The sequence below is a fragment of the Pyrgilauda ruficollis genome, unplaced genomic scaffold (genome assembly GCF_017590135.1).
Source record: "Pyrgilauda ruficollis isolate IOZ18807 unplaced genomic scaffold, ASM1759013v1 scaffold55, whole genome shotgun sequence".
Taxonomy (NCBI): Eukaryota; Metazoa; Chordata; class Aves; order Passeriformes; family Passeridae; genus Pyrgilauda; species Pyrgilauda ruficollis.
In genome coordinates this window covers 712,560-734,621 of record NW_024527155.1, presented here as the reverse complement: position 1 = coordinate 734,621, position 22,062 = coordinate 712,560, and the positions used below count along the sequence as shown (strand labels likewise).

The window sequence follows — 22,062 nt, the reverse complement described above, 5'->3', positions numbered from 1 at the left end:
TGAACTAATTATTGGAATCTAGAAATTAAAAATTTAGTAATTAGTCCCTTTAGAGTGAAACTGTTTTTGAAACATTATTTTTCAACAGTACTGCAATACATGAAACAGCAGGAGTCCTCTACCAGGTCAGAAACACGTGTTCATTAGAGAAGAATTGACACTTGAGAGAATATAGCTAAAGAAAATGAGATTTGTAGAGTTTATATCAGTCTGACCCCATGGCAGGGAAGGTCATGGAGCAGATTACCTTGAGTGCCATTGCACAGCATGCATAGGGCAACCAGGGGATCAGGCACAGCCAGGATGCGTGTAGGAAAAGCAGGTCTTGCTTCACTAACCTGATCTACTTCTGTGACAAGTTGACCCACCTAGTGGATGCAGGAAGGGCTGTGGTGTTGTCCTCCTGGAATTTAGTAAAGTCTTTGGCACTGTCTTACACAGCATTTTCCTGGAGAAAATAACTTCCCATGGTGTGGACAGGAGAGAACTTCATTGGGTAAATACCTGGCTGGGTGACTGGGCACAGAGAGTGGTGCTGAATGGAGTTAAATCCTCTTGGTCTTCCCTCTCCTTCTTCAGCTACTGAAGCTAGCTCTGAAGGTGAACTGTTGTTCTTTTTCAAGGGCTTTACATTTCCTTAGTTGGATGGCTACAAATTATAATGAATGCCACATTTTGCCAGTTATAAAATCCTATGGAAGGAATTTTCTTTCGGCTTTTATCATTATAGTAATTTTATCATTATCGTTGTTGGAAGGATTGGACTCAGTCTCAAGTGATCCAGACTGATGTCTGTGCTTTGTTGTCTGGGTAGAAGAGTCCAATGAGTTTCAAGTAGGAGTAGCATTACAAATTGCAGTTTCAAATTCCCAAAGTATTTAGTCAGATTTGCCATTTATAGTGTCAACAACTTGCAGCAGATTCTTGATTATACATGTATTGCATGTGGCCAGTGTATAGTTTGAAGCTCATGTTGACAAAGTGTCAAAGTGTGTATATACACATCCTAAATTTTGGTAACTAATTGAATCCATTATTGCCTCAGATTCTTCAGCTGTAAACAAGAATAATATTACCTGTCTTTTTTCCCAGAGGTCTTGTGAGGGTGTGTTTATGTTTGACATCTAATTATGGCAATCCAGTGAATGACAGACTGACTCCAAAAACTCCCATGGTATGCAAAGGGTCCTGGGGTCACTACATCCAAGCAACTCCCAATAACACAACTCTCAGGTCAAAGTTTGTTGTTCAGATCCAGGAAAATACTTGTAAGTAGTTGTTATAGTCCCCTCGAGTCACCACATAGTTTCACTCTTAATTTTATTTCACTAGCTGCCTCCTAAATTGAATTGAAACATTCTCCCACCTGTGATATTTAAAGGTGTACAAATGCTGTGCACAAGAGAACCTGTGACCTGTTCATTGCCCAACAGTAATAGAGCTGGTAATAATGTGCTTGCTATTCTGGCTGTACTGCACTTTGGTAACACCTAGGGTTTAATTGAAATACACCCTGACATTGGTTTTGTTCATGAAGCATAGAATGGACATAATTACTATGAATCTACTGAGGGATATTATGGCAAAATGTCGTATTACTAATTTTGGCTCCTCACTCTCTTTGGGGGAAAAAAAAATCACAGATTTCAGTAAAAAACAATGTGCTGCAGTTTCATAGAAGTCCTGTAACAAGTAATTTTCCAAAAAATTAACTTCTTATATTTCTCTGTACCTATTTTTTCTTTCAAAACACTATCACAGTAGGATAATTGCATTGCCCCTAACAGTTTCATATTCCTTCATAATTAAATAAACAGCTTGTAAATTGCAGACCACAAAGTGCCTGTGTTCCACTCTTACCTTAAGGGGTTTCCATAGTTACAAGGACAAGAAGTTTAACCATCATTTGCTAGACTCAAGGCTATTTACAGCCTTAACTTTTTAACTCATTTCTCTTTTTCTCTTTGTTGCTTTGTTTATTAACAGAATTGAGGAAGTAATTTGGACTCAGTTAGCCACTACAAATGCAATGATGCAAAAATGGACTCTGGTGCTTTAGTGTGTTATTAGCTGGGTATGATTTTCCCAGAAGGTATTTTGAAATAATACATATTAACAATACAGCCTATGGTTATCAAGGTTATGAAATACCTATCAAGCACTGCTCCAACACAGCATCAAATAACTTAGCACTTTAAAAAGGAAAACAGGAGAACATTGTTCTTGACACATCATCATGGCATAGAAGTATTTAGGCAGATACCTATTTTAAATCATACTGCAAAAAACTGTTGATGAAGGTTTTCCATGGCTGCTTTAGTATAATATCCTTTCATCCCTCGGTCTCCTCTGTTTTACATAATACAAAGTGCATTTGGAAAAACTGCAGTTACTATTGTACAATCTCGATCTTTTCATGCCACTGAAATGGACAATTCTCTGATTGCTAATATCAAAGTAATCTTCAAATCTTTTAAAATTACTTCAGCTTTTACTAGGGTATCTCTGTTGCCAAACTGTAGAGAAGTATAGAAAACTCCTACTAAATTACATGTACATCAAACTAAAATATTTTTGTCTTCTTGTCTATGTTATCTGCTGAGGTCCAGAGCTCAGCAAGGCTCAGAAGATGATGTGCATGGGTGGCAGGAATATTCAGCATTAGCACATTTGGTAGACAAGTGCAAATATTGTAATTTAGGAAATTATGTTTTGGATATAAAAACTAGATTCCTATTTTCTAAGGTTAGGATGAAACTTTCTTAAGTGCAAGTATATATCCTAATTGGTTTTTATTTGTTTGTTTGTTTGTTTGTTTCTCTTCATTATACTGTCTACATTCATATATGCATTCTTAGGTTGTTCTGACCTGATGTTTCCCACCTCTCTTTTGATCATTTGTGAGTAGCGAGAAAATTCTGAAAGTAATCAGGGCTAATACCTTGAATTCCATGAGCCTTGCACATTTTAGCCTTTCCATTTTTGAAAAGACACAAACTTTAATGTTACATAAAGTAATAGATTTTTACCTACCAGTTTGAAATATTCTAGTACATTTTTAAAAAGGATGTTAATTTAAAATGTAATGTTTCCATGTATAAAAATTGATAATATTTTACCGGACCAAAACTAGTTTGTTTGAAATAAGGTATTACTGTACTATGTTCAATAGATGTTAAATAGATGTTCAATCATCCCTAAAACTAAAAAAATAGTATAGTATTTCAAAAAATGACCCCAGTATGATGGGACTAAAACCTGTGCTGTTTTGGACTAGAGCTTTAGAACAGCATATAGTTTCTATTAAGGTTGTTTTTGTGCTAATTTTGTTGTGGTTCTCAGATGCCTTCCTAACATGGATCTGTGATTTTAGTTTGATAATGAATGAAAAAATAATTAAGAAAGCATAGTTATAGAAATAGTGCAGTTTAATTATTACTCACTAAAATATTTCTGCCATAAGAGAGGGAAATCTTGAAGGTGCTTGTATGACTTCCTCTTATATCATGTTTGGCACATGAGGTGCAGTGACAGACTTCTGTAATCAAGAGAATTTTATTATCAGGCTATTGTAAAATTTCTATTGTTCAGTTGCCTGTTTTCCCCTACATAAATATCTGTCCAGAAGGAGGTATGAGATGAAACAAACAACAAAAGACAGAGAAAATGTATTTAATCAACTGAATTAGTGAAGCAAAATGGAACTTCAGTAACCCAGGGGGATCAGTGATGAGGTAGAAAGCCTTTTTACCTTTATGTAATTGGTTTGAATCAAGCCCAAGTCAATACAGAACAAAAGTTCCTAATGTCTATACGGGGTCTCAAGAAAATGAATCCAAATTAACTTTGAAAAGGGACTAGCTAAACTACATTACATTCTTTTATGGACACTCTTAATTGAAGTTACAGTGGCCTTGATTCAATTTAGGTTAAATTAAATTCTAAATAAGAATGTCCACACTAAGATTTAATGCAATAGAATTAACCCACTTAAAAGTTAATTCCAATTAAAATTCTAGAATGTTTCTGGGTGCACTAGAACCAAGCTGTATTGTGATGGCTTTTATGAAAGAATTTTAGCTCATTGTGAATAGTTCATAGATTGCTCCTATTCATACAACTGTGAACAGTCTGAACAGAGAAGGTAGGATTGTTCTGTCCTCATCACCCTTGGAGTGACTCCCTGGAGTGGCTTCCAGGGAGAAGACAACAAAGAAGTAATATAATTCCTCTTAAGATATCTAAGTTTGTCCTGAAGAAATATTCATTACATATTATCTGATGTTTTCTATGATTTTCCTGTGAAATTAGTTGTACTGAGGATACAAACTGCGAATGATGCTTAAGAGTAAAATTATAAATAAAGAGAAATACCAGACTGATTGAGATTCAAACACTGTGAAATATCTTAATTTTTAGCTAAAATGCAAATATTTTTGCTTGGACCAATGTGCACTCAAATTCTCATTTTTATTTCATGTTCATTTCTTTTATTTCATGTTCATTTCTTTTACCTGATGTTAAAGAGAAAATTTTAAACCTTAGGAAGAAATGAGAGAGGAAACATTAAATCATGCTGGAAAATTAGGTGGGTGAAATAAAGCTGTTTTCTGTATAACAAAATGAAAGATAAGAAGAAAAAGGCAGACTGGGTCAAACTCACCCTTGATTGAACTCCCCTGAAATCAGTGGTGATTCAGGAGGATTGAATGTGTCCAATCACATTTAGGTCTTTCAGATCAGTGTCTTAGTGATTCAGTTGAGTCTTAAAGGCTTGCAGGAGAGAACTAGGAAGTATCTATGGTACAGCAATATCCACTCTGCCTCCTACACTTAAATGCTTCAAGGGGCCACAGAACTATGTCCCAGAGCAAAACAGTGAAACATGCAAAGAGAAGAATAATTTGCATTGTGAGTGTTTTGATTTGTCTGGTCTCATGAGTAATCAGTTTGTATTGCGGAGCTGCCTATCTAACCTGCTTTGGCCTCCACTGTATTTAACTAAAAATAAAATAAAAAAAAAAAACCAAATAGATAAAAACTGCTGGGTTTTGAATCCTCACAGGATTTTAGACATTATTGCAATGGCTCCCTTAACTGTTGTTGAGACTTTTAAAGTCCTATAGCAGTGAAAAGGGAAAACTGATTTTTAGCAATATAGATAAAGTTACCCAGTTCTATAGTCATAGACATGGGGTTTCATTGTAGATCAATCTGTTCTAAAAAAGCCAAACACCTCTGACAGGAGTCAACCCATGAAGAAAAATAAGATCAGGAAAAGGAAACCATTTAAAAATTATAAACCTACTATAAACCATTTCACTGGTTTTGCATGATGATGCATTGTAGCTGTCGGTTAAGAGCATAGCACGTGTTCCTTTTTTGGTGACAAAAGCATCCCATGGAAGAAGAGAGTGGTGTCATTGTACTGTGTAGGGGCAGGGAACAGCATGCAAACTGCTTGCACTGCTCTTGAACTGAGAGCTCAAGTCCTTGAGGGTTCAGCCAGGTGGAAAGGTATTTCCAGAGAGAAAAGGGGGGAGGTGAGGTGGGCAGGAGATTATGGTGAGTGAGTCCCTGGCAATGTGGTTCCATCGGCCCAACCCTGCACAGCCATATGGGGACACACATGTGAGGCTGCTGGAGCATTTGCAGAGCAGATGTTGGCAGAGCATTTCTGACCCCGGTGGAACTCCCTGCCCACAGTTCAGTCTCTATTCTGGGATGAAGGCTAACCCTTGTGTGTTTCAGTACTTGGTGGAGCTAAAGCATATTGTGTGCGTGTCTCTACACTGAAATTCCCTTGGCTGCTTCTGCTGCCATTGCTGCCAAAAGGGGATCAGTCTCAGGCCCTTGGAGCATTCAGAGTTCCTGAAAAGAGAGTCAAAAGAGTTACTTCTGCATAAGGTCATCCTGGGATTTGGACCTATTTTAATACTGTACTCCAAGCTCTATTCCATACAGAAACAATTTTCAATTCTCTGGTGCTGATGCTACCGGAAGAGACTTCCCAGCATAATTAGTTGCTTGATGCACCTAGCTCCTCTTCACATGTTTGGAAATCTGCTGTTTAATTTGCAACTGTAGAGTGGCTTGTTCTCTGAAAAAATGCAGATATCATTGCAAAGGGTTTTTCTCTCAGAAAACCTCTTTAAAAGGGTGTGAGGTACAGCATACATAACTGCTATATAGAGAGAAGCAAAGATACATTTTCTGAATTCATCCACATATTTGTCAACTTGAAAAAATTTGAAAAAAGTGATTTGAATGCTTCTCATCCTGAAATTTTCTGGGAAAGGCTGAGGGAGAGTTCTTGTTATTTAACAACTTTTCAGCTGAGACTTAACTGTGACGTATTTGTGATTATGTAATTTTACTGTGATAGTTTCAACACCTGATACTTGATAAATTCTGTCTATATTTTCAATGCAGCACATATAACATCATGTATCAATTTTTTTCATGGCAGTGGTACAGCATGAACCAAAGTGTGCTAGATCATACTGTATCTTAAAACATATATTGGGATAAAGCCATGGCCTTTGCACTGCACAGCTCTGCTGCTGAGGCAGTTATTCATAGGCCCACGGACAAGACAGAGAGCAAAGCATGAGTTGCCAACAGCAACTAAACTGCCAGCTAAGGGTCACTGAAGCTTGGGGAATATCTTTGCTACCTGCCATACCTCATTAGGCAGATCTTTGGAAATGTTGTGGAGGTTCTCTTTTGTTATCAAAGACCCCCATTACAGGAAAATCTTTCAGCAATCAGAGGGAGCAAGGCCACTTTCTCCTGGTAGTATAGCAAAGGGAGAACAAAGCACATATGGCCCAAGGAAAAAAAAAAAAAAAAAAAAAAAAAAAAAAGAAAAAAAAAGAAAAAAAAGAAAAAAAAAAAAAAAGAAGCAATATTACCAGGCCCATATAGAAGGTACTTCTGCATACACATTTGGCAAATTTTCATTCAGTTGGGTAATTGGATAACCACAGCATCCTCCAAGCTGTCCCTAAGGAAAGTTGCACTTTGCATAGCTGCAGAGGTAGATTAGCTCTGTCATCCCTTGCTTCATCTTCTGCACTGGATCTTAAGAGGGCAGTGCTTTTAGCTCAGAGGAAAATGTGTAGTACATCAAGAGTAACAGAGAGTCAGATAAGCTATAGAGAGGAGAACATGCATATCAAATGCCAATTTCCAAAAAAGGTTTTTATTTCTGTGAAAATAGAAAACCAAATGAACAGCTCTCCATATATATCTGGAAATGTCTTCATGGCCATAAAGAGAATATACATTATTGTGCTAAAAAAACAGATAACATATTCTGTGGTAATTAGAGCAATGCCACAGCAGACTTAAGGCCATGTTTGGAAACACATTTGATAATTGCACTGTATATGGGGAACCGACTGTGCAGTAAGGAAATTCTTAACATTTTAAACTAAATTTTAGTCTATACAGCAGAGGGCACTAGCGATATTGAATTGACTCGAGAGTTGCTATTTTGGTACTAGAAAAATGAAAAAAAAGTTACTTAGAAGACAAAGAGGTGTCAACAAAGACTAAAGAAGCTGGTTGATGGTCTGTGTTCCATGTGTGGGCTTGTAAAGCTAAACCTTCGGTGTCTCTAGCATAAATAAGAATTGAATAGCAAATTACTTTAGTACAGAGCTCCAGATGGATCTTTATGTAAAGCCCATTAAAATATTTCCATAACACCCTTCAAGGCTTTAAATTAATTTTCCACTGTGATTTTGTGCTGGCTAATTTTTTTCCAGGGTATATCCAAGACATTTATGATTTAAAATTGCCCTGATATGAAATACCTGCACCAAGACTTCCTGAATATTTAAGCTCTGGAAAACAACCATTATAAAAGAAAGGATCTTTTGACTACATTCTTCCAGCCACCAGGAATCTTACTGCTGTATGTCAGCCTCAAGCAAACCTCAGTAGCTGGAAGTGAGGACTAGCAATGTATTTCCTAATATATTTTCTGCTGGTCATGGTCACATTTTTGGATCATCATTTCGCCTGTACTTTAGCAGCACCAAGTCCACTTAGTGTGGTCTTGTCCTAAAAACTGCATTTTGCTTCCTGTACTAACAAAGAACAGGGCAAAACGTCAAGTAATATAAATTAAGTCCAAAGTTAAATCAAATGGTGGATGCAAAACTAAGATTTGCTCTCACAGCCTCCTGGAAAATGTTGCAGAAGGATGACAATATAGATATTCTGTACTTGTATATTAAGCAAGATATAGCTTAGACACAGAAAGATCAAACATACCAATACATGTGAAAACATATCTAAAACTTTGTATCCACAGATCACAAAATGGTGATCCTGTCTTCAGAATTATAGACTCAGAGAAGCTATCAATTAGTCAGTAACCAAACTTGTATTTGAAGTATGCACAGATATGAATTTTACAGAAACCTGACAGTGTCAGATTTTCCTGGAGGTCTTTGATAGATGGTTGTAGTGAGGCATATGTTTGATTGAGACATCCCTAGCACAGGACTAGGGAGAACAGTAAATGTAAAACCCACAGGCAATTTTGGTCTTCAGTTCAAGCAAAAAGCTGTTCTATGTGAATGATTCATTTTTCCAGTCAATAACCAAAAATAGGAAGGATATAGGGAATTTATCATAAGAAGATAAAAAAATTTATTTCAAAAATCTTTTTGCAACAGAGACATGGAAACACTTTGGTTTGGGTTAGACAACATTTACTGATCAGTCTCATAATAGGATAATTTATTTGTTTTAATAATGTACTCAAGTGATTTCTTTTTCCCATGGAGCGTATGTGTAGTGATGAAAAGGGAAGATTTTCTGGATGAAGAACTAGGTAAAGGAAATGTTGGGAGACACCCTCAGGTTCAAGTAATTGGAACAGGAGGAAAGTGCCTTGGAGTATATGCAGCATGGCTTGGGATCATCAGCTTCATGAAGGCTAGAAAAGAGCAACTGAAGGGACTTGGTGCATACACATCCTGATGTTGAGGGTCCTTGCTCTCCCATGGCCTTTCTTATTTCTCTGTACTTTTTTGTTCTATAAATGTTGTAGTTTTCCTGGTCCTTCAGGGAATCCAGGATACAAGATTCAGACCAGACAATCACAAAAAGAAAGGTAGAGAAACTGTATGACATCCTAGCAAGCTGGCCTTTAGTACTGAATTGGTCTGAGAAGATTCCTGTGCCTCTGCAAGCCCCACGTGCTGCCTGTGCCACAGCAGCCTTGTACACAAGGATAACTGGCAGCTCTGAAGGCAGACATAGCAGGCTGAGTTCTCATCCCAGTTTCAGTGAGACAAAAGTATTGCACCAGTGCAATGGTAAAATAATTAGTTTGTTGTGTTTCTGCATCTGTTTTATTACTTGTGAATGGAATTCATTATTCAGTCCAAGTCCTCAGGGTATAAGTTTTAAAAGAATTTTGAAAATGAAAAAGGAAAAACAAATTACTGCAAAAAAAAAAAAATTCAAAAAATTTAAATTAAAAAAGAGTGACAAAAATGCTAATACAATCACATTCACTATCACAGATGATGGTTAATTACTATTCAGCAACAAAATTCATGAATCACAGGTCTTAATTAAGAACCCTAAAATTGATATTAGGCTCTAATAGAATTCTTTTGACCACGATGGCAGGTTGTTCTTCATAACTGTGTAAAAAAGATGGGAACTATGACCTTTACACCTGCTTTTTGAATATAGTTTTACTGCAGGTGGAATTTTGCAAGCAACCTTGAATTTTAGTGTGTTCCTCCACACATCCTGTTCAGCACCTCTGAAGAGATAAGTGACCTTGTGGTCCTGCAGTGAAAAGGAAGGTGTGTAGGGCAGAGACCCCTCATCTAGTCAAGTACATTATCCTAAACCCATGAAGCTGATGTTCAGGAGTGCAGGTGTTGGCAGAGGAAAGGGATAGAAGGGTGGGAGCAGAAACATCTAACGCTACTGCCACAGAGTTCTCCAGAGTCATGGGACAGAAGTGTAAGCTGCAGAGAGAGAAGTGACTTGCTCAAGGTTGCAAAACACATTAGTTTCATTAATTTTTCATAACAAGAATGATGTTTTATAAATAGCACATATAAAGAGATCAAACATACAGATACAGCCCAGACTTTCTAGTTCCCTTCACAGTTTTTTTAACCATTATATTGGCTTTTTCTGCAGTAAATTATTAAAAATGAGATGCGAACACTTGCTAGCTCTGAACCTTTATAGCAGGTTTTTTTAAAAATGCAGAAATGAATTCTCAAAAACACATTGTCTGAATATATAATTAGAAAAAATAGTCTTTCATTAAATGAATTGCTGTGAGATGAAACTTAATATATTTTCCTGGTTTGGTGGTTTTTTGGTTTGGTTTTGTTTGGCTTTTTTTTTTTTTTTTAAAGAAAGGTCTCTATTTTTTACAAAAAAATGAATCGGTTTGGAGCCTGGAGTGGAAAACCATTGCCTTATGGTATTTTGTTTTACTGAATATATAGGTACTATCCATCTGGGTGCTCTGGGTTATAAATATGCTTTAAGCCTGCTGTAATTTCTAAGACTTCACTTTTGGCTGATTTATAAGAAATTTCATTAATCTCAGCAACAGAGGAATCTTGAACTGAGCAGCAGATTGAAAATGAACCGAAGGCTGGGGACTATAAAAACTGCCACACATGAATCAGTACTGAAGTTCTTAAAATGGTAATGATCATTTGTAGTTTGAAGGTCTTTTTTCCCTTTGCAGTAAGAATTTTTTGAGAGTTTTTTCAAGGTGCCAATGAAACTGCCAGCCCTGCAGCTACAGGGATATTTTTCAGCGTTTAAATAAATGGCTATTCTCATTTCTGTGTTCAGTACACATTTGCTAATGAGTGTTTCTCTGCTGCTGGTGCCAAACAAAAGAATTGAATAGGACATATCATTAAATTGGATGATGCTCAGTATAATTTTTTATTTTAATTTTTTTAATTTTTTTTAATTCTTATAAGCAAGATCTTGCCCTGTCATCTGCATGACACTCAGTTTTAGAGACTTACTTCTAGTTAAACTCTGATTCAGGAATCATATTTGTATAGACAAGAGATTTTTACCCATACCAGAAACTTGCTTTTCATATTATCTGTTCTCTTGCAATGTGTAAAAAAGGTTAGCACCTTGAATACTCTGATAATTCCTGTCTTAGTAGATTCCTATGTTACTGACTTCTGCCTTTTGAAATGCTTGTCCTTTCTTTCAACTCTCCCGAGTTACACTTCTTTTAGGCATTCATTGTGATTGAACTTCTTATCTGCCATCCACGTGCATACACTGTACATTGGAATGTGCAGGAGAACTAACGTATGGCTATTTCTTATCTCATTGCCAGTTGCAGTTGACATACATATCTGTACAGAAAATAATATTAGAAATTCTATACCTGTTCTTACTATCGAATTTCAAGAAATTGGTAAAGTTGACTGAAAAGGCTTGAAAGCCTTTGTTGAGAGAACACAATTATTTGAGATTAATTTAATGTTCTCCTTCTCCTTTCTTCCTTTCTTTCAGACGATTCAAACTCCAGAAGGACCAACACCAAATAAATTATGAATGTTGAACAAGATGACCTTACATCCACAGCAGATAATGATAGGTCCTAGGTTTAACAGGGCCCTATTTGACCCCCTGCTTGTGGTGCTGTTGGCTCTTCAGCTTCTTGTGGTGGCTGGTCTAGTGAGGGCTCAAACTTGCCCTTCTGTCTGCTCCTGCAGCAACCAGTTCAGTAAAGTGATTTGTGTACGGAAAAATCTTAGAGACGTGCCAGACGGCATCTCCACCAACACCCGGCTACTCAATCTCCATGAGAACCAGATTCAGATTATTAAAGTTAATAGCTTCAAGCATCTGAGGCACCTAGAAATCCTGCAGCTCAGCAGGAATCACATCAGAACAATTGAAATAGGGGCTTTCAATGGTCTGGCCAATCTCAACACTTTGGAACTCTTTGACAATCGTCTGACCACTATCCCAAATGGGGCTTTTGTATACCTATCAAAACTGAAGGAACTGTGGTTGAGAAACAACCCCATTGAGAGCATCCCTTCTTATGCTTTTAACAGAATCCCTTCTCTCCGGAGGTTGGATTTGGGGGAATTGAAAAGGCTTTCATACATCTCAGAAGGTGCCTTTGAAGGTCTGTCCAACTTGAGGTATTTGAACCTTGCCATGTGCAATCTTCGAGAGATTCCTAACCTTACTCCGCTTGTAAAACTGGATGAGTTAGATCTTTCTGGGAATCACCTGACTGCCATCCGGCCAGGCTCTTTCCAAGGGTTGATGCATCTTCAGAAATTGTGGATGATACAGTCCCAGATTCAAGTGATAGAAAGGAATGCTTTTGATAACCTTCAGTCACTTGTAGAGATCAACCTGGCACACAACAATCTAACGCTACTGCCTCATGACCTGTTCACACCGCTCCGCCTAGAAAGGATCCACTTGCATCACAATCCTTGGAACTGCAACTGTGATATCCTTTGGCTCAGCTGGTGGATTAAAGACAAGGCACCCTCCAACACTGCATGCTGTGCCCGTTGCCACACGCCCCCCAGTTTAAAAGGAAGGTACATTGGTGAGCTGGACCTGAATTACTTCACATGTTATGCTCCAGTCATAGTGGAGCCACCAGCAGACCTCAACGTCACAGAAGGCATGGCTGCAGAGATGAAATGCCGGGCATCGACCTCCCTGACCTCTGTATCTTGGATTACTCCAAATGGATCTGTAATGACGCATGGGGCATACAGAGTTCGGATTGCTGTGCTCAGTGATGGCACGTTAAATTTTACAAAGGTAACTGTGCAAGACACGGGTTTGTACACATGCATGGTGAGTAACTCTGTTGGGAATACCACTGCTTCTGCCACGCTGAATGTGACCGCCCTGGATAACCCTGGTTACACGTACTTTTCAACTGTCACGGTGGAGACTGTGGAACCTTCTCAGGATGAGGCACAGACCACAGAGCAGGTTGGGCCCACACCAGTTACCAACTGGGAAACCATTAACATGACAACCTCACTCACTCCACAGAGCACAAGATCAACAGAAAAAACCTTCACCATTCCTGTGACGGACACAAACAACGGGATCCCAGGAATAGATGAGGTTATGAAGACTACCAAAATCATAATTGGTTGTTTTGTGGCTATCACTCTCATGGCTGCTGTGATGCTGGTAATTTTCTACAAAATGAGGAAACAGCATCACCGGCAGAACCATCATGCTCCAACACGGACTGTAGAGATCATTAATGTGGATGATGAGCTTACAGGTGACACACCCATAGAGAGTCATTTGCCCATGCCAGCAATAGAGCATGAGCACTTAAATCACTATAACTCTTATAAATCTCCTTTCAACCACACAACAACAGTTAACACAATAAATTCAATACACAGTTCAGTGCATGAACCGTTATTGATCCGAATGAACTCGAAAGACAATGTTCAAGAGACTCAAATCTAAAACATTTATGACATTAAGGGGTGGGGTGGGGGGACAACAAAAGATGGTTTATAAAACAAATGACACAAATGACTGGGCTAAATCTACTGTTTCAAAAGTGTCTTTACAAAGAAAAAGAAATTTATTTATTAAAAATTCTATTGTGATCTAAAGCAGACAAAATTATGTGTATTCCTCAGAACCTGTTTTTGCTGCAGTTATTTACCCTCCTCGTTCCCGTTTTCCTGCCCAACCTACCCTGACTCCCATTTGCCATATTTTTCATAGAAGATCTTGATTCCCTAAAAGAACTGATCTAGGAAATTTTGTAAGAATTCTGTTACACTTTGGAAATTTTTATGGTGAATTCTAGTGGTGAGATTCGGTCTATTTTGTCACTTTCTCTTTCTTCTTTTGTTTTCTCATGCCCTTTTTGAAATTATTCAACAGAGAATGGAGTAATAACAGTAACTTTGCAAGTGAGAAAAACAAGTAAACCTTTTTTTTCTCCATGTAATGATTTGCTCTGTATTTACCGAAAGCACCATTCTGTGAAAAAAATGGAAAAAAATAGTAAAAAATACAAACCAAAAATTAATTTACTTGTGAAAGCCTATAAAACCCATGATCTTTTAAGCAATTCTAGAACCAGAATTTGTAGTTCAAACACTAAACTAAGATTATAAATAAAATATTGGTTTTTTTCTGTACTTGGATATAGCTCATTCTTAGTGTGGCTTTAAACATCAAAAGTTTGTTAAAATTCTTATGATAATCTGCTCTGATGGTCCAAATCACAATCACTTTAAAAAGAATAATTAAACCATTTTGGATCATTACTGAAGGATATCACAGTTTTCATTTTAATTTATGAAAACAACATACTGGCAAACAAGGGTGTTTGATTTCTAATGCAATATTGAGGTTGTTCCTTCTAATGGTGTTTGCGATTATCTCTACTATATCACAAGATGCTTTCACAATGCCAGATAAGTTTTGCAAGGAACTTCAGTTGTCTCTGAATTTAACAGACAAAACTGAAAACCTTTTTCTGTTTTTTATTATTTATAACTGTCAATAAGAAAATTCATCTTTGTATCAAAGCTAGTGGTTTCCAGTTCAGTTGTTCTGGGACTTCTAGGCACAAATATGAAAGAAGCTTAGCCATAATAATACCTGTAATAAGAGCTGTATCCCTATGTGCAAAATCAAATCAACATGTTGTTCATGGAGTAAATCACAGGAAGAAATCTGAGGATTTGGGTTTAAAAAATAGAAAGAACAAAGACAAGTCAGAGGATATTTTAAGTTACTGTAATTTGCATGACAATTAGAGTCCCTGTAGAGTACCCAGTTTCCATTAATTCAAACTCAGACTCGTGTACCAATGGGAAATGCACATCCTTTGCCTTTCTGTTTATATACATTCTCTGGATTTAGCTTATTGGTATAGGACTGGTATATACTGTGCTTGCTGAAAGCTAAAAGGAAGGCTTTCCATAAGAAAACCCACTTCAGGACATTGTGTTCTTCCAAGCAGAAGTTCTGCCAAATTAAACTTTATGCATTGGCAGCTGAACAGAAGCATTTTAAGATTATTCAAATTAGGAAAAAAAAGGAGTCTTATATATGATTTCTGAATGCCTTTTCACCTGTTTGCTTTGTTAACCACCCTTTCTGAGGGTTTCTGGGAGCCTTGTGCCTCTTAGCAAAATCTGTTTGGATATTTCTAGTATGGAACAGCATGCAGGATGAAGACCCCACTGAAAAATACACTTCTGTTCTGTAAGTTTAAGATGGAATTCCGATAGATTGAGGAGGTAAACATCTCCCGTTGGATACACAGTTCTCAAGGTTGCAAGTGAATGTTGTAGTACAAAAGCCTGATTTAAAGAGGACACTGTGAAGATAGGTGACAATGAATCACACCCTGCAAGGAGTCTGATAAGTATAACACCGAATGAAACCCAAAGTTCTATAACAATCTCTAAGAAACATTTGGCAAGGCATTATCCTTTGATGTGCTACATGAAAAATAATATCTACTCAAAGGGAATTTTAATAGAGGGCAAAGATGGTCCTGAATGTAAACCACTGCAGCTGTGATTCCTAGGTTTGCCTCTTTCTTCAAAGTGCAATTGAGTATTTCATTGGTGATTTCTTTTAAGCATTGTGATAGATTCTATACAAAATTAGTACAGTTACACATTCCCATGTGTTCTTTGCCCACCTGGCTAGGAACAGTCTGTCCACGGCCAATGCTAATCTGAAAATTGAAAAAAATTCCATTCAGGAAACCTAAATCTGGACTATTTAAATCTGTAATTAATGGGTTTTTGTTAATAAATTATGGCTACTCTAACTAGTATTTGTGAAAGCAGTTATGGTCAATATATGATCAACATATTATGGTTTTATAAACACACAGTATTTTACTAACCCCTAAAGGAGATTAGTAGGAGGCCTATAAGAAAGCAGGTTGTTGTCAAGTACAATACTGGATCAGTGACAATCTTTGATCCTTTTTGCAGTAATACAAAATACTATCAGTGACAGTTTTAAGCAATATATTCATTCTTCCTGTGTGTTAATCCAGTTTTATTGGCTAATCAAAAAACCAGATATTTCTGCTGGCTCATAATAATCGTAAAGGAAAAGCATTGGGGTATGTTTTGTTGGGTAAGTATATATCTGTTATATTAGTTATGATTTTCCCATCATGTTCCCTGTCCTTGGAACCACAGATATTTCTGATTCCTTCCTACTTCTACAAAACACTCAGTACTTTTGCAGGTGAATTAGATACCAGAGTTGGAAAATATCGTAGTTTAAATTATGAACTGAGCTCTGGAATAAAGTGAAAGGAATGCCATGCTCTCTTGTTTTGATGCTCAAATCACATGCCTATGCCTCCTGCTACTGCTCCAGAGATAACGATGTTAAGAAAGAAGCCTCTATGTCCTGTATGACAGATCATAACTGTCATAAAGTTCTAATGATATTTCTCTTGCAGGTGACCACATTATGTGTGATGTAAAGCAATTGAGCAAAAAAAAATTGTGCTCTTTATTATGATGTATCACTTTCTAGTGGGCTCATGAGAAAAGATGTATTGTTCTTCAGTTTGTTTGATGGAGCTTGAAGATGTTTATCTGCTGTCCTGTACAAGCAGAAATTGCAAAGCATTTTCTTTCTGGAATTTTCATCAAGTCTTGCGAATCTTGCCATATACAGAAATAACACATGTAAAAGCAAACCAAGTCAGTTCCATTCAATTCATCATAGAAGATGGACATTTCATTCTCCTTCCAAAAGGGCTAAATGTATGGAAAGTAATAGATTAATTGTATTTTTTGCTAAAATATTCTAACACATTAAAAATTATATTTAATCATTTCAAGATTCCCTGTCCCCACTGACACAGGTTGATCACAGAATTAGAGAAAAGTAAATTAATATTGTACTTTCTTATACGAGCTTCATAGTCTTATGAAAATGTTTCATAACAGCTGTTATAAGTTTTTATATGCCAGGTGGACCATTAGTGTAGTCTTTTTGACGAGGGGCATGGAAAATCTCTTCACTTTTTCAACCCTCTCTAAAGGTTATATCCCATTTTTACATGACCTAAATACACAATTTTTGAAATTCTCACTGTTTTTCTTGAAGTCCAGGAGGCAAAGGTCTAAGAAATGTTAGGAGTTACCTTGCAATTTCATACCAAAAGGAGTAAATGAATAAATAATTTATTCTTCTATTACATCTTCTAGATGCAATAAAAACAGTTAGGCTTTAGTGCCTGGGTTTCTGTTTTTCTTAGTAGAAGAATTTAATTTATCTTTTTTTTTCATTTGTACAAGTGTTGCCAAGAAAAGTCTCATTTCTAAAATTTAATCTGCAGTTAGTCCAAAGGTAGTGGTGAACATTTTATTACAGAGGTGATATTATATATTAGTATTATAAAAAAACTAATGCATGGAGCCACCACTATTGACATAGCAGAGGTTCATCAGCAGGGGATGGGCTTGGGGAAATTCTGGGAAACCTACCAGGTAAATCTGCAATTCCGTTGGCCCTGCAACCTCACTTATGGTGGTGCCCTGTGATAACACTGTGGTTGTGTCTAGTTTGTGGATGGAAGAGCACAGCAGGGCAGAAGAGATTTGGGTTGGGAATAACTTCATTGACTGCTCCCCACTTAAGAGCATAGATGCAGCAGTAATCAGCATAACAGCTAATAGCTCAGGTCCAGACTTGCAGTGTATTGTTAGAAATGAGGAATTTTTTTTTATTTGTTTACCACATTTAATCACAAGTTGGTTGTAAGGCTTAATGCACACTAAACAATGGAAAACTTGAAGAATAAAAAAAGTCAGATTTACAGTGTTTTACACAAGCTTTGAAAAAAATATGAATATTGGTTTGATTGACTCTAGGATAGGTTTTTCAGTATTAACTCTATTAAGACAGTCTCAAGCTGTGTCAAGGGAAATATAGGTTAGATATTAGGAAGAAGTTTTTTACAGAAAGAGTGATAAAGTTCTGGAATGGCCTGCCTGGGGAGGTGGTGGAGTCACCATCCCTGGATGTGTTTAAGGAAAGTCTGGATGTGGCACTCAGTACCATGGTTTAGTTGAGGTGTCAGGGCATGGGTTGGACTCAATGATCTTTAAGGTCTCTTCCAACCTGGACATTCTGTGAATTCTGTGAAGACAAATGAGATCTTTACTTTAATAGTTACATGCTGTTTATTTCAATAAGAATAAACCATGAATTTGTTAGGTGAGAAATGTGTAAGAAAATATTTAGTTTAATTTGTTTTGGTTTTGCTCTTTGCTCTCATGTTTATAACATCCACCCAGATTGTCTGGTAATCAGAGTTCTCTCCAAAGGGCCAAATCAGTGAATTCTGACTGACTTTCCTAAGAGACCTCTTTCATGTAGGGTAGCTCCAGTGAGGTATGAAATTTTGGAATGTGGGGGAGACACTGAATTGATTACATAATCAGATAATATTGCAGTCATCTTTTGTAAAATAAGAAAGTGAAGAAGTTTGTTATTTTTGAGAACTTTGAAAAGAAAATATTTTGTTAAGATAGAAATTCTTAGCAGAAAAAAAAAAAAATCCCCAACAAGCCGAATAAATCAGAGTATTATCAAACTTGAAAGGAGCAGCAAGATGTAATGTTTAAAGCTAGAAGTGGGAGTTATAGATCCCATAGAATCTTTACATATTTTCTAACAGAACAATTTGAAAACTCAGAAATTAGTTACTTTTTTGCCTATCATGAAGCTTCTACAAGGATTCTAACTGCTTTATTCATACTTTTCTGTTTTCTTCTTGCATTTTGCAGTACATGTATGATAAAATCTGGGCTTTCAACTCCACAACAAGTTCTCACACAGAGTATGAAAGGAAATTCTGTTAAATCATCCAAACCCCACTTATTGGAGGTGCATGTCTGGTACTCTCTGGGGCATTTTTAAATCTGCTTGAAATGGCTTGTGCAGTGAGAGATTCCTTAGTTTCTTTGATTCTCCACTGTTATAGCAATATACAATTAATATCTTAATTTGGAGAAATTTTTGCAGGGATTATATTTTAATCAAATTTAAAATATTAACTGCAATTTTGTTTAATTTTAGTAAAACATTTTAAACTCTATTGACTTGAAAAAATACTTATTTTCTTTTCACAGCAGCTCAGTTAAATGCAACTAAATTTCAAAAAATAAAAAAAAAAGGAAAATTAAAAAAGAGAAGGAATGCTCTGCATGCAGATGGGTCTATATATGTGTATTATTTAAAAATTGATTCTACAGGTGAGTTTAAAGGAATAAAGGAAGAAATTTATAAAAAAGAAAATATGGGAGAATAAATGAGCCAAGAGAGAATCTAGTAAAACAGAACTGGAGTTAGTGGACCACAGAATTAATCCAACCCCTATAACTAATTTAAATCCATAAGATGTAATTCAATTTGATTAAATTTGCTCGTTTAATTCCTCAAAAGGACAGTTAGTTGTCTAAAAAAGGAGGTGGAAATATGAGTTCTGTTTTTGTCAGCACCCACATGATATTAAGCAGGTTTTCCCTTTCCTTGCCCTCCTGGGCTTGCCATTGCTGTTGAGCTGTTCAGTTACAATTTTCTGCAACTGCCTTCCCGAGGCACCCACCCATCCAGCCTGTGTTGGGAGAGAATTCCAATGGTTGGTGAGACAAGCACAGGTCAGTGTTCTGCTCCTAAGCAGAGCCCCTGCAGTACTTGGTGTTTAAGTTCACTAATTCCTAAACGAAGCGTTCCTATCTGATAACACAAAGTGGTTTCATAAATAATGCATAAGTTTTTAATATTGTATATAAGATTGAGGTTGTTGATCACATGCCATACATTAATTATCTTCCACATTGAAAGAGGTTTTCTTTTTTTTTTCCTGTTGGAATATATGTTTCTTTGTGATGAAGAAAGATTAAAATCAAGAATTTGATCAAATTATCATGACTTGAAAGATAGACTTAACAATGCTGTGTAATATTAAGACTATAAAAGGATTATGAATTGTATAAAACTACATTTAAGAAGAAAAAAACCATGGCAGTAAATAGCAATGCTCTAAGATTCATGGAAAGCAAATACTTAAACAAAGTTATCATGACCTTAACAGACTGAATAAAACAGAGGAACTGACAACTTTCATGCTTTTGCTAAAACTAACTGGACAGAGATTGTTCTGTTCTCCTATTTTTATTTTCTAAATAAATTCTATTTCTTATGTCAGGATGGACATGAGTAATTATTGTTGGAAATATTGTTCCCTCCTGTTTCTATCTGGAGAAACACTGGCTCTGGATGTTTATTTTTTCAGCTCCCTGCTGATTTCTGACACTCCTGTGGGGAAGCAATCAATTCTGTACTGCAAAAAAAAAAAAAGCTTTTGTCCACCAAACACAACAATAAAAAAAAAATCATAATAAAAGGCTGAACCTAGCAATGAAGAATAAAATAAAATGCAGTGGTAATGGTGAGGGAAATGTCCTGAGAAAATAAACATTACAGGAGGAGAAAAAATATATTGAAAGATGAAGGAAGTTGAGGGAGGGTGTGAAGCTATTCTTTCCTTCTCATTTTGTGCACTGTGTTCCTTGCTATAGCTGGATCATAGTTGAACCCATTGATGAATTCATTTTAAATACATCACACTGCAAACTCTTTTATTTTAAAAGTGATAAAAGCAACATTTCTTAGACTTGTGTGGGTCAAAAAGGTCACAGGGAACTATTTAAGTTGTTATGGTGTTCTACTAGGACACATAAAGATTACTGTAGCAAAAGATTTAAGTTGGAATTCTGAAAAATAAACTGGTCATACTTTACCAGTAGAAAATAATTTCCCAAAAGAAAAAGTAGAAATTTGCATTCTGGGAGAACCCCATTGGCAATTTCTGCAGGTATGTATAATTTTTGCATTAACTTCTGCTGATTTTAAAATTGGATTTATAAAAAACAACCTGAAAGAAGCATTGGAATGCATAGACTGGACAAAGATGGCAGTAGTGGAATAATTCATTTAGTAGAACTTTCCATTTTTATCCTTTGAAGTTATTTTCAGTAATACAATATTTTTCATTAGGAACTAAGAAGGAGTTTACATTTTTTTCCCCCTTTATCTCCTCAAATGGGGATAACATTTTAGGCTGTCTAATAAAACTGGTATTAGAATTTTGGGGAAAAAAAGGAAAGATGCCTTGTGAAACTTGTGGTAATTTTGTAGCATGCTTTGTTTTGTTTTAAGTTGCTTTTTCTTGCCTTTACAAAAAAATAGAAGGAAATTATAAAACAGAAAAATTTTCTCTATGATGAAATTTTGGAAGGCACAAGATATCTTTGTTATTTTCATACAAGATTTATATGTCCCTACTCTTTTCTTAATTTCATTCTAATTTGCTGGCACAAAAGGGTAGGAAGCCCAAATAAGTCTTCCTTATAATTTTTTTTCATGACTTTTTAGGTTATGAGTATGCTGTTTTCTTTCACTAATCAAATTAATATTAAATTGATTTTATTATGTTTCAAATTAGAAGCCTTTTTCTTTGTTTCTATTTACAATTTCAATTATTTTCCTGTACCTTCAGCTTTCACTCAGCATATATTTTTTAATTAAAAAGCTGAGTCTTTTTAATTATGTATTTTCTCCATGATGCGGGGTTGTAGGATGCTGTGTTTCATCCCAAACTTCCCGGTAGAATCTGATCTCATTCAGTACCCTCATAAGCATTTTTTGGTTGTACCACTCTCTGTCTCTAATTGAGAGTCAGTCTCTACGTTCCATCAGGAATTTTTCTTCCACACAAACTCAAAGTAAATGGAAGTGCAGAACAGTATGACTGCCCAGCACTTGTTTTGAGGCTTAACAGCACAACATGGTAAATTCAAACTTTCCAGGTTTCTGTGGCAGTTGTGGTTTGGCTGCAGGATGTCAGCAGGACAGCCTGCCCAGAGTGAGGTAATTAATCTCTTGTGCATATCTTAACACAGGAAGATGTTACCTCTGAAGAGAAGAATTATACCATGTCTCCTC

At 36.3% G+C, this 22,062-nt stretch overlaps 1 protein-coding gene across 1 annotated transcript; it reads left to right on the top strand.

The window, feature by feature from the left end:
• The first annotated feature begins 11,589 nt into the window (after window positions 1–11,589).
• LRRC4C (leucine rich repeat containing 4C) lies at window positions 11,590–13,991 on the top strand. Its single transcript, XM_041481204.1, has one exon. The coding sequence runs from the start codon at window positions 11,590–11,592 to the stop codon at window positions 13,504–13,506; it is 1,917 nt and encodes a 638-aa protein (XP_041337138.1). The 3' UTR covers window positions 13,507–13,991.
• The last annotated feature ends 8,071 nt before the right edge of the window (window positions 13,992–22,062 follow it).

What these genes read in the sequence shown, in the direction of transcription:
- LRRC4C (XM_041481204.1), top strand. Translation starts at nt 11,590, where the DNA reads ATGTTGAACAAGATGACCTTACATCCACAGCAGATAATGATAGGTCCT.